Source organism: Zootoca vivipara, chromosome 6, assembly GCF_963506605.1.
Source record: "Zootoca vivipara chromosome 6, rZooViv1.1, whole genome shotgun sequence".
Classification (NCBI taxonomy): Eukaryota; Metazoa; Chordata; class Lepidosauria; order Squamata; family Lacertidae; genus Zootoca; species Zootoca vivipara.
This window is the reverse complement of record NC_083281.1, coordinates 5577180-5590893: the sequence shown is the minus strand read 5'-3', so window position 1 is coordinate 5590893 and position 13714 is coordinate 5577180. Positions and strand designations below refer to the sequence as shown.

Sequence of the window (13714 nt, the reverse complement as noted above, 5' to 3'; positions counted from 1 at the left end):
CACAAGCCCTGAGGACACAAGTGCAACACACACAGCTCCCCTCCCCTACCCCCCATCTAGGGAAAACAAGAGGCACCACACACTGAAAGCACTTGATAGCAGCTGCATCCTCACCAAAAACTCCTGAGGCAGCTCAGATTGTTTAAGAACCAGAACAGCCACAAGTCACTCACCTAAGAGTTAACAGAGATGTCTTTACTAAAATGACAAAATTCTGAAGAATCTTTTGAGTTAGCCATTATCAAAATCGCAAAGCAATCTTCATGAAAAAGCCATTTCTATCTACAGTGGGGGCAGAAAAATACTCACAAATTAATTAGCCAGAATCAAAACTTTATGAGACAATATCTTCTCTGTCACCCCTTTAACCCACCTCCCTCCCCAGGGAGTCACCCTTGCATAAACTGAATAATCTGAAGCAATTACTAGGCCCCAACACCAAATTTTCAAGCTCATGGGTTCAGAGTAGGTCTCGTCATATGCTTAAAGAGGGATTGGCTCCCCCACCCCCAGTACACGTGGGCTACCTGCGGAGAGGAAGCCTTCCCACACTGAGCCTGGCATGGTGGTTTTCCTGGATCCAAGAAACCTGCACCAGCAAGGGCGCCATGGAATGGCTAAATATATCACCTTCCCCCATCTCAGACGCTACGATCAGCAGGTGAGCAACCTTGCAGGTGATGCCAACACTGGGGGCTGCCTGGTTGGCAGAGCCTTCTCTGTGACACCTCCCAGTTTGTGGAATGTTCTCTTTACGAAGGCATTCAATGTCTACAAGACACTGTTCTTGGCAACCTTGGCTGAGATAGTGTAACGGTTTTTAGAATGCTTTGCATATTGTTTTAGTGGTGCATTTGCCAACTTGGACTCCTTCGGGAGGAAGGGTGGTATATAACTTGAGGGGGTGGTGGTGGTATATAACTTGGGGGGGGGACTGCATGCCATGGGGGCAAGCCCTGCAGCCCTTCTCTGCAGGAGTTAATATGTGCAGAGGGCTCAAGCCAACAGGAAATCTATGAACCACCTTAAACTGGCATTCACCACCACTCTGGATAACCAACAGTAACGTGCGGCAACTGAACATTTTATATATTTTTTCCCACTGAAAAATCAGTTTCTTATGTTCATTAGCAACAGCGGATGGATGTCGATTACAAATAAAATATTAAGCAAACTTGGCAGCTCCAACTTTTTTGTTGTTGCTTCATTTACTAAATACAAAGAAAACAAACGTGTTAAATTGGGTCACACTGGGACATCTCCCTTCACAAACTTGGAAAAAATTTCCCCGCCTCTTGATTACCCAACTCGAATCACCCTAAGTTGCACAGGGAAAATTTTCCTGATTCAGAAATCTCTGGAAATTCGACACCACTGGCCACTAGTTTCAATTGCTGCAAGACAAACGCCGCTCCTAAGGTTCAGGCCTAAGAAAGGAGTTGTGCTCAGTCCCAGGAGCCTTCTTCAGGCAGAGATGGAAACAGCCTTGTGATTGGCAGCCAGTTACGAGCTCTCTGACTTGCCCAGGCCCAGTATATCAATAGTAGGAGGAGCCTGGCCTTCTATTCTCTGGTCAACAGAGAAACACCCTCCTGCCTGCATGCAGCAAGTGTCTGCAAAGATCCTGGATTAGACAACATGCACTCCAAGTTATGGCTGCCAGCTGACTTCCCCTCTAGAAAACAGAGCCAGCAACTCACGGAAATGTTTACATGAGTTCAGAAATTCTCCTCCTGCACGTATGGGGACTTCTGAGAAATGCTCCCAAATAATACCCCACCTCTCTTCCGATGAAGCAATTATTTCCCATATTTCTCATACCCGGAGTACCGTTTATTTATTTGGGGGAGAAGAGAACAGAACAGAATGCACATTTATAGAGTTTTCTCAAGTTGCTCACAGAACAACCAGCCAGGCTTTATCTTTGCAAATTCAGGGCAGTCCCAATTAATATTGCCTCCCCAATCGCCCATTCTGGGCACACGAATTGCACATTTATCACAGTGGTAGTGGGTCTTCAGGGAGACTGCAACAGAGGAACACCAGTATATAATGACCTGCGTATCTATTGGCAGAGAGGCCTATAATCATAGAATTGTAGAGTTGGAAGGGACCACAAGGGTCATCTGGTCCACCCCCCCACAATGCAGGTCCACCCCCCACAATGCAGGAATCTTCTGCCCAATATGGGGCTGGAACCCATTATCCTGAGATTAAGAGTCTTGTGCTCTACTGACTGAGCTATCCCTGCTCCAAACACACACAGCAGTGGCCTAGCGGCTGGTGGTGTGGGTTTTCCAGAAAATGTTTTCCATTGCCTAATACAGATCAATATCTAATCTTGCATGCTTATTTGGCTGTTATTTAGCAAACAAAGCAAAAAAAAAAAGTATGGTGTGTACATTTTGATTAAGGAAGGAAGGAAAAAGAGCAACAAAATACCCAAGAAAAATACAAGGGGGGAAAAGAGGTGTGATTTAAATTATGGACAAATTCAGAGATTTACTTGGAAATTCTCTCATTAGAATATCTGTAGATAATTTGCGGGAGGCAGTGCAAGACAGGAGTGCCTGGCGTGCTATGGTCCATGGGGTCACGAAGAGTCGGACACGACTATAAACGACTAAACAACAACAGATAATTTAAGGCATGACAGCTGAACTGCTTATACTTCTAGGTGGTTGCTATTTTAAAATGGAGGCATTGAACACAGGTGAGACTATAAACTCTGTACATTGTTTCATGCATCACTTTTAAAACTCTCTCTCTCAGGATAAAATTTGACAGGTAATGAATCCCTGCATATAACTTTTCATGCAGCGTCAAGGGGCAACCACCCAGGTTGAGCGGAGGTGGCCAGTAGAGGACAGATTGACAACCCCATCCTGTCCATTTGGTTGCCATTCTAACTAGCCCACCAGTCTCTCAGTAGACCAGTAAATAATTCCGCAGCCTAGTGACAAGGCTGTGGGAACGTATAAATCCCAACTGCCAGGTCTGACTGATACCTGTTACAGATTCACAATCTTATGCAATAATTGAATGAAATACTGTGTTTCTAAAGAAAGGAAGATTTTTAGCGATCACTTAACACAAGAAGATTTTCTGTGGAAAATCCTCTACCCAACGTCACTGAGGTGGCTTCATTTCTCAAGGAATATTCCTGGCCCTCTACATTTTAAAACTTCCAATATTGAGGCAGCTTCAGGGGTTGGGAAAGAGGCTGGTAACACAGAGGCCAAGGACTGCTTAGAGGCTGCAGAATGACCCAACAGCGAAGACTCAAAAGCAAGTGCAGAACTGGGCAGCTAACCTGGCACAGTCTAGATGTTCTGGACCACGAGTCCCATCTCCCATGGGGTGTAGATGAACAGATCAAACCACACCCTGCACACACTTCCCTGCTTCTGTTGCCCCAGATGAGCAAAAGAAGTAGGAAAGAGGTATGCGGATTTAGAATGAATGGCCACCATTATTTGGGGACTCCCTCCCCTCAAGCCAATCACACTAATCCAAGTGAACTAGCAGCAAATAAATTGGGGGTCCCCCCTCAATGCACATTTTGTAGTTGGGTGCTCCAGTGAGTAGTACCTACCGGTATCCTCCATAAGGGCATCCACACAGACCACTGCTCTGCATGTGGTGAGTCAAGGCCTGATCTAAGGTGGGTTGGAGCAGCAGTACCACCACTGTACAGATCTATGGTGTAAACTTAAAAAGTGGTGGGGTGGAAGGTTTCCTGGTGCTTTATTTTCCTGAGGAAACATTATTTCCTAAGTTCATTAGCAACCATGAATGGATGCCAAATGCAAATACAATATTAAGCAGGTTTGGCAGGTCAACGTTAAAATAATAAAAAAATACCACTGTTACTTAAATAAACATGTCAAATTGAATCACTCTCTAGGTAATCAGAAAAATTTCCTATGCAAATTATCCTAATCTGCATTGCAAAATTTCCCAGAAAATTTCCACAAAACTCATACCGTGTTTCTCATATTATAAGACATGTCTTATATTTATTTTTTCCTCTAAAAAACACACTATGGCTTATTTTCAAGGGATGTCTTATTTTTTTCCTCCTCCTCCTGCCGTGGCCGGCATTCCTGCTGCGCCTATCACTATGTCTTATTTTTGGGGTATGGCTTATATTCCTTGAATGCTTAAAAATCCTGCTATGGCTTATTTTATGGGTATGTCTTAAAATATGAGAAACAGGGTACCTCTGCAAACCAATCTACATGAAAACTGCTAACCTCCGAAAAATGTTTAATAGCCAGCTTCTGCATGTCCACTACAAATGTTTGTAGTCTGAAAGGGTCAGCTTTTGTAGAGTTTCTATATGTGGACACCTGGATGGGTTTCTCATTCGCCCAGGTGACGGTGACTGTGGAAGAAGTACCGGTATAACATTAACACCAAGGTTCAAAAGCTACACATCCCAGGAAGATTCAGGGCAACAGCCAGACACTCCTCCAAATTAGATACATCCCAAAATGCTGCCACTTTACAGTTAGCAACTGCCAGCCCTATAGATCCTAAAAGTCAATCCCATATAGAAAAGATGATACTGTGATGGGGACATTACTAAAAAGAGATAAACACATCATGACTTCTGAACAGCCAATGGCAAAAAAAAAAATTCTTTGAAATAGCTGCTATTGGGGGGCCAGAAGATCCCAGTAAAATAAATTTGATTGCCAATGGCTACAAGCTACAGGAAACACCCTGCTTGGGTTGGGGACTAGATTCTGGAAAGGGAAAAAAACACTTTTGAAAGTTAGTATGTAACCAAAGAGAGATGTCAGAGATTCCTGCTTCAAAAGATGAGCACCCCTCTCCCACAGCAGGTATTGCCGCAAGCAGAGCACAAGGAAACCTGAAGCTTTGAATTCTCAGTTTTCATACCAATGGATTTCTGAACACTTGAGGGAGTGCAAAAACATTTGAGTGTATAAATAATGGCACCTTTTTCTTTTTTTAAATAACCTGGGCAAAAGCTTGTTGGGATTTTCCAGCCTTAGTTGAGGCACCCAGGACCACATAAAGAAAATGATAGGGCAGTTGTAGACCAATCTCGCGTTGGGGAAAGGCAGCAACTATAGTTCAAAAACCTGACTGCCAGAGCCTTATTGAGCTCCCACTACTTAGGCAGCTCAATGGACTCAAATTAGCTCCGCACAATCTAAATGCATCTAAACACAGTTTGATCCCCAGAATTTCCAAGTTTGGCCGACTGGTGTGGTACTAATTAGATGGTACGGCACAATTTTATTAGAAACTTTGCTTTGAGGGTCAAAGGTATCTTTGCAGTGCATCCAGACCAAAGTTTCCCCAAATTTCTTATTAAGGCTATTCAGCCTGAAGATTGTGAAGCGCTGAAACATTTATGATTTTAATTTGCGTCACAGCAAAACTCCCAATGCTAGTTACTGCCAGGACTAAGTTATGAAAATCAATGTAAAAATAAAGTTGTGCCCATGTACTGAGCCAAGTTATGACAACTATCCCCTGCACATTTATATGGGTTTAAGGAGATGGAGTACCTGGATATAAATTACTTAACTTTAGAAGTTAAGCAGGGACCCCTATTTTATTTTCAGATAGTCTGAGTCCAACAACATCGGGAGAACACCATACTGAGCTGCAGGGTCAGAGGCAAGACTACTACAAACTGCTTCCTTTGAAGGGTTATTTCAGGTTTAAAAATGGCTTGAGCGTAAAGCTGAGAGAAGGATTTCAACTTTGTGAATCTAGAAAGCAAGCTCAGAAGAGGTCTACATCTCAGCAAGCCACATTTCAACCAGTCCTTAGCTCATCAGGGTCATATTTAGAGACCAAAGAACTCTCAACTAGGAGGAGAGAATCGCCGCCTCGAAACGAAGAGACACTCAAGAGAAACATTATGCTAGTTTAACCATATTCATAACTGCATTCAGGCTAGTCTGGGTTGGCACCTAAAGTTTGAAACCAACTCCTTAATTTTTTTATTTTGCTGTGGCGTAAGAATGTTAAGGTTGCTTTCTCTCTCATCTGAAGAGACATGTTAATGTGTAACACTACATTTGGGAGGGGTGGCAGTAGGAGCAAAAAGTGGATGGGGGCAGAAGGAATATTCTACAAGAGGTGAGCATTTACAGGGCTGGTAGCCTGGAAAGGTGTGGGTTGCAGAGGTGGCACTACTAAACGCAATGCACACAGGGGGTTGGAGAAGACACAAAGTGAGAGAGCTCCTTGAAGCATATAGTACAGGCTGAAACTTCAGGTATGAGGTTGCTATGTGCCTAAAGAGGATGGGAAGATGTCAAAAAGGAGGAAGAGAGTCATCAGAAAGGCTGGAAATGGAAGGGGGGGGGGAAGAGAAGAAATACTCATTCCCTGGATTCTATGCCTTAGGGAGGAAGGCAAACATTCCACACACACAGATGGAGGCAATTATGGAATATTTTTTTTGGGGGGGGGGGGGTTAGCAGGAGGGCGGATATCAGGAAGAAGAGCCACCATGGCAGCCTTTTGGCTAGGAAGCAGGATATAAATCCTAGGGGGGGGGGGAATTACAAGAGACATGATGAAAAGGGCCAAGAATGAAGTTGTCTGAGAGAATCTGGTGTTCTTAACTGGGGCGGGGCCCTTACTTTCGATTCTATTTTTTTTATTAAAAAAATGCAGCAATTCTGAGAAGGAAAGGAAGTCAGCTGTCAGGAAAGGGAGCCCCAACGAGAGTCTCATTGGCTAGAGAGTGGAATATAAATCCCAGGAAGAGCTACATTATATAATAGAACTGACTGCTTCTCACAGTCTGCTCCTTGGTCTGTAAGACTCAAAAAGGGGCCTGAATTTTCTGACAGCAGCACCCTCTACCATGATAGTTCGACGTTCAGCTCTCTGGCTACCCCTCTGATAATTATTTTTGTTAACAAAACTTCTATATCCTGCTTCAAAACAACTAGCAGTCTCCACCCCTATGAAGGGCACCCCAGCTTCCCCTCTTCTTAGGTGACATCCAACCAAGTCAAACTCTGAACAGACCTACTAAATCAATGGGGCCACCGATTTCAAGAAGTATGCTGTGACTATGAAATGACATTGGGTACTAACCCTTATTCCATGCACACATGCTCAAAATGGAATGAGATCAAGATGTTGAGGGACAACAACTGCATGCTCTCTGCCCACACTGGCTGAGGTGGATTGGAGGTGGAGTTCACCTACATCTGGAGAGCCACAGGTAGCAATGGGGTTCAAGCAGGTCAGTTTACCCCACCAGCCACTTTTATTTTACCCCCAACTGACACCCAATGCTCTGTGGCTCCTGATGCCACCAAACTTGTTCATCTAGGAGAGGTGGGAGGTCCTTAATGGGGGATGAAGGGAGCAAGAGCTTTTGGGAGAAATAAAACAGCTAAGGAGTGTCATATAAATAAATCTAAGAAAGTAATTCCTATTGTCAATAATTCTGTCGTTAATAAAATACTGATGTGGAATGCTAGCCAAGGACTGGGAATTAGATGCTATGGGGTGAAGAGGGAACTATCAGGAAGAGAAAGAGAAGTGGTATGGTGAGAGCAGTATTCAAAATTAGCCAGGCACATTTTGCACTTGGCTTTTGACCATTTGTAACCAAGTGAAGATGCCTGGGCACAAGGATGGAGCCTGACATCTCCAAAATCTGGAGGTGCATGCCTGGGGATCATTGGATCTTGACTGTTTTCAAACACTCATATCCCATCCAGTTGAATTCTATCAGATATTTTATTTGCACAATCAGAACAAATTTCAGGAACCAAAATGCTGTTTCTGGGCAGCCTGAGCAGGAGCAGTGAACTACGTTATAATTAATTGTTGTCACTTGTCTTCACTCCTCCGCCCCACTGCCCTACTCACAGTTGTGAAGAATATTCTTACGTTATGAATGGTCCAAGTCACCATTAAGAAAAAGAGGTAGGAATAGGCCAATATATATGTGGACTGTCCCTGAATAAAGTGATTTTTCTTCAAGTTCTCCAAGTTCTTAACTTAGCTCAAGGTTGTCCTCTGAACTAGCCCAGATGTTTAACTGATAATCACAGCCAGTCCATCATTTGACAAATAAGACTTTAGAGCCGCCTTGCCCCAGATGGCACTTGTGGTTGATTTACTCTTGAGAACATATGGGGACAAATTCCTGGTCTCCTCCTAACCTACCTCACAGCATTATTTTGAGCATAAAATAATGATGAGGGAGGGAAAAGGTGGAAGGACAAAAGCCACAGGCACCACCTTAAGCTCTGAGGGGATAAGTATTCAAAAACATACATAAGTGAGTGAATAAATTTAAATCTACTAGGAAGATCAGAAGGTAGGCTTATGTTTGGTTTCTTATTGAGGAGGCAATATAGAAGGAAAGCTATTTGTGTGTAAACAGCGGAAGAGATTCTGCCACATTCTCTTTCAACCTGACCTGCTCCACAGGGCTGTTGTCATGCCAATAATAAGGGAGAGGGAAAGAGTGGAAGAGAAGAAAGGGACATACACATTTAAGCATACAAAGAGAAGGAGATTCTTATCTTTAGTTTGTCTTTAAAGGATTGATATGCAGAGGAAGTTCTTAGTTGGAAAAAAATCTGCCTCTCTCTTTGTACCTGACAAAGGTTGTTGCGAGGATTTAAAAAAACATACCACACCCTGAGTTCCTTAGAAGAGAGAGCAGGGAGATGAAATCTGAGCATGTAAGGCCCCATTTAAGGCACTAAGAGCTGTTAAGAGATACAGTACTTATTCTCCACAGCTACAATTCCCAAAGTTTCCTAGAAAGAGAGATTTACTGTTACACAACTCTTGAAACTGTAGCTCTGTGAGGGGAATACAGAATATCCTAACAAGTTTCAGCACCTTTAACAAATTTAACAAATTACAGTTCCCATGATTCTTTTTGGGAAATTATGACAATCTAAAGTGGTAGGATAGAGCCAAATAGGCCCTAATACTGTTATATATAGGTTGCCATGTTGCACACAACTGTAAATGTATATAAAATATAAATATAAAACATTATAAGGACAAATAAGCAGCAATATATATTTTGTAAACCCATTCTGAAATTTTCTACAATCAAGGAGTATATTAAGTTTTTTAAAAAATAAAATATACATAGCTAAGCAGCTGCAGTTATATTACACACATAAAATAAACACATTCTTGTGTGTGTATTACCATATGTTTGATTGTATGCACATAAACACACAGGGTGATGCCCATAACAGAATTGTATCCAACCAACCCCTACTCAGAATAGACCCACTGAAATTAATGGATCTAAGTTGGTCATGTCTATATACTCAGAGCAGAACTTAGCTGGACGCAACCGAAAGTAAAAGGCACACAGGGATAAGCCTAGAGGTTTAAAAAGTAAGTCAACGAGGAAATGAAATATGGATGCATGCACATACAACATGAGTTGCATCCAACTAGACGCTATGCAAAGCAGATCCACTACCATTAACGGACCTCAGAAGAACTTAAAATTTCAGAAAGGATAGACTATTAACAACACGTTATATTTATGGCCTTTTATAAGAGTAGAACCACTGGCATCAATGGGCCTTAAACTCATTTAATTTAAATCGGCCCACTTAGAGTGCGAGTAACATAGGATACAACTTGTACTGTAAACTGAAAACCAAGGATGCTATTCAGGGGCTAAAAGAATGCTATATCATGCTATATATGAAATTAATACGTTGCATTCAACTAAGTTATACTCAGAGTAGATCTGTTGACGTCAGTGGAACCAAGTCAGTCATGCACTTGAATTCCAAATGGTCAACTCTTTTAGGTCTTAATGCTAAGACATCACAGGTTGAATTCAACTAAGTTCTACTCAAGAGTGGACCCACTGAATATCAATGGTTCCAGGTAAATCATGGATATTTCGCAGAGACACAAGTAAATTTCAATGAATCTACTAAGGATACAACCCAGATTTAAGGATTTAAACGCACTGAAGTTAATTGGTTGAACCAAACTTGCATCCTTACTCAGAGCAGACCACTGAAGTCAATGGACCGTTAGCGGAGTTATTTATATCCAATTGATCTACTCAAAATAAGGCTAACATTGGACACAATCCATTAATGTCAATGGGTCAACATTCTTCGCATCTGTTTATGGGCTATATCCAACTTTAGTCACAACAAATCCGTTAAAAATTATTTACATTTACATTACACAAAATGCACATAATTTCCTTGGGTCCAATGATTTCTCCAGTGGATCTACTCTTGAGTAGAACTTAATGCTAAGACATTATGGGTTGACTCTGAAGACCTATAGAATGAAATGGGCACAACTGTCGTGATTTCTTGACAGCTGGGCCTACTTACGAGTGAAACTTGGGCTTCAACCCAGGATGCATTCGCATAAAGACATTAAGAGAGTGGACTCATTGTAATGAATGTACACGGTTTCCTTAAGACACATTGAGGTTTTTTTCTGGCGAGTCTACTCTTAGAACTTAGTTTGGATTCAACCTAGAGAGAGAGAGATGTTCTAATGTATTGGTTTTAATGCATCTCAGTGGAGTGTTTTGGTAGGTTGTAGGTTGCTCTTCGTGACCATGGGGTCACAAAGAGTCGGACACGACTAAACGACTAAACAACAACAAAGGTTGCTCTAGGTTGCCCTGATCAAGATAAAGTGAACAACAATTTAATAAATAATAATAAATATATGTATGTATATGTATATAGCTGTGTCTGTATAAGTGTATCTATAGATATATGTGTATATATATGTATACAGATGTATATGTTCACTCACTCTATGCACATATAGAATACGTACAGAAACAGAATATTAAAGAATTGGAAGGGACCCTGAGGGCCATCTAGTCCAACCCCCTGCAACGCAGGAATCTCCACTAAAGCACCCATGGCAGATAGCTAATAAACAACATGTTTGTTAGCCTATGGAATAGCAGTTGCGCCTATGGAATAGCTCAGACTCGGGGCCATGGGTTCAAGCCCCGCATTGGGCAAAACACACACATTCCTGCATTGTGGGGGGGTGTCGGACTAGATGACTCCCCATGGTTCCCCCAATACTATAATTCTATGATTTTAGTTTAGATAGAAAGATTTGTGTGTGTGTGTGTGTGTGTGTGTGTGTGTGTGTACATACCGGTATTTGTGTGTACAAGCAGAGGGCCCGCCCTCTGGAACGCCCTCCCATCAGATGTCACGGAAACAAACAACTATCTGACTTTTAGAAGACATCTGAAGGCAATCCTGGATCTGGAATTTTTTTTAATGTTTAATGTTTTAACATTTTTGTGTGTGTTGTAAGCCGCCCAGAGTGGCTGGGGAAACCCAGCCAGATAGGTGGGGTATAAATAATAAAAATATTATGATTAATTGTAAATATGTGTGTGTGTGTACAATTTGTGTTATATATATATATATATATATATATATATATGGTATAAATATATATATGCACACACTTTTTAAAGTATGTACATATATAGGTTTGTGTGCATATCTTTTTTGTGTATATATGGGTGGGGTGGGGGAAGGCATATGTATAAATATGTGTGTGTACATACATTTGTGTGTGTGCATACATTTACATATGTGTTATATATATACATTTTTGAGTATGTACATATACTGTATATATGTGTGTGTGTATATGGGCGGAGTGTGGTGGAAGGTGTGTGTTTACATTCGTATGTGTGTATCCATCTTTTTGTGTGTGTACATTTTTTTGGTATACAGTATATATATAAGCATGGGTAGGGTGGGGGAGGCGTATATATATGTATCTGTGTGTATACATTCTGTGTGTGTGTATACACATGCATACAGTATATGTATTCATATTAGTAAATATTAGTTTTGTGCATGTACTGTATGTATATACAGTATAAGCATGGGGGTGGGGAAGGCAAGGCGGGCATTCAAAGGAGGCCCCGTGGAGGGTTGTTTTGTTTCGGTTCCTAACGGGCAGCGATTGGGGGGGTGGGGTGGAGGTGTCGGTATCGGGAGCCCCCCTCCCCCCCACTTCGGAGGGTGTGTGTGTCTGTGCGCGCCCCTCCCCTCCCTCCTTCCCCTCAGGACTGACCGAGCAAGAGGAGCTTGAGCTCCCTGCGGGCGTCGCGCTTGTCCCTCCGCAGCTGCTTCTCGATCTCGGCGTTGATGCGCTTCGACTCCTTCACCTCGTCGCTGAGGCAACAGGCCATCATGGACTCCAGCGTCATGGCTGCCGCCCACCCGCCCACCGGCGGCGAACGGGAGGGAGAGGAGGCGGCGGCGGCGGCCTCGCTCCGTCAGCTTGGCCGGGCCTTCCTCACAGGGCTGCTGTTATTTTTATCGGGGTGGTTTTGTTTTCTCCCCCTCTCCCCGCCGCCACCTCCTTCCTTCCTTCCTCCCCTCTGCTGCCGCCTCCTCCTCCTCCTCAGCCCCAGCCGCCGCCGACCTAACTTGACGCGCCTCAACCGAACCTCAGCAACAAGCGGAGGGACGGGCGCCGCGCCCAATAGGAACGACGCGCAGCGGCGTCTGGGAACGCCCGATTGGACGCGCGCTTCGACGTGCGCGCTCCCGCGCGCCTCTCCCTGTTTCACATCCTTCCCCTCGCTCCCGCCCGCCCAACATCTCTCTTCTCAAGAGCCAATCGGCAGGCGAGCCCCCTCAGGCGAGAGGCGGGCCCCGGCGCGCGCCGCGGATGTGAAGCGATTGGCCGAGCGGCCGCGCCCCGGCCAATAAGGTAATCGCAGAGGAGGGGCAGAGAAGGGTTGGGTTGTTGTTTTTTTTCACGCCGACGTGCGTTGAAGGATGTAAGGAAGGCCCCGCCCCCTTTTTCCTTCCTTTCTTTTTTTAAAGCAAGGTTGGGTGGTTAGATAAGAGATTGGGAGGGAGGAGGAAACGAGAAACGGTTGGGCCGAGCGGGCCGGAGAGATGCCCGCATGCGCGCTAGCGGGCAGGGCCGCGTAGAGTTATGGGTCGCTGGAGGACTTAACGGGGAAAAAGAGAGTGAAAGCCTAGAGAGGTGCAGGGTTTTGTTTTTTGTTTTTTAAAAAACGTTTATTTTATTTTTTTAAAACCGTTTTAAAAAATTATGGTGGAAGCTTAAACTTAGGGCAGTGGGAAGATTATTGGCCTCTGGAATCGCCTCATATAGGTTGGGCCTCAAGCATGGGAAGAGTATAGAGATTTTGGAGAGTATAGAGTTAAAGAAGTGAAAGAAAAGAGAGAGAATGGGGAGGAGAAAAAAAACACCACACGCATATGAAGAGAGAAAAGAAAAAGAAAAAAACACAGAAAAGGACATATATGAAGAGGAGAGAGGGATGACATATAACCAGGACTCTGTAAGACCCATGAATAAATTTGAATAAATTGCCCTTCCAGAAAGTTAACAAAAAAAACACCACGCACCATTTACCGTATTTTTCACTTGCTAATTTCACTTGCTTATTTCCAGCATTCTTCGACCCCCAGCAATGCAAAATCTGCTCGTGCCACCTCTGACTTTTCTCACAGGTAAGCATGTACGAGACGGTAGCCTAAAGTAGCTTGTGCCAAAATCTCACTAAAATTAAGAAAATTACTCAAAAACACACACACAAAAGTTTCACTTGTGCAAAATAATAATAGAGCTTAATGCAAGGACAGAGGCAAGATTGGGGGCGGGTGTCCCTAGGTTTAAATCTCTACAAATCCCTTCACAGTGAGTG

The 13714-nt window shown here is 43.3% G+C and overlaps 2 protein-coding genes across 2 annotated transcripts in view; one reads left to right on the top strand and one right to left on the bottom strand.

Annotated features, from left to right (window-relative positions):
- GNA11 (G protein subunit alpha 11) overlaps nt 1-12457 on the bottom strand; it is a gene marked incomplete in the record, with an annotated part of 27345 nt that extends 14888 nt beyond the window's left edge. Inside the window, 1 exon segment of the mRNA XM_060275340.1 lies at nt 12100-12457. Coding sequence (XP_060131323.1) covers nt 12100-12235 — 136 coding nt within the window.
- A 1002-nt stretch (nt 12458-13459) lies between these two features.
- Nucleotides 13460-13714, top strand: part of LOC118086037 (mast cell protease 2-like) — a 76767-nt gene continuing 76512 nt past the window's right edge. The window contains exon 1 of the mRNA XM_035117257.2: nt 13460-13520. The gene's annotated coding sequence lies outside the window, so the exon portion shown is untranslated. The remainder of the gene's footprint in view (nt 13521-13714) is intronic.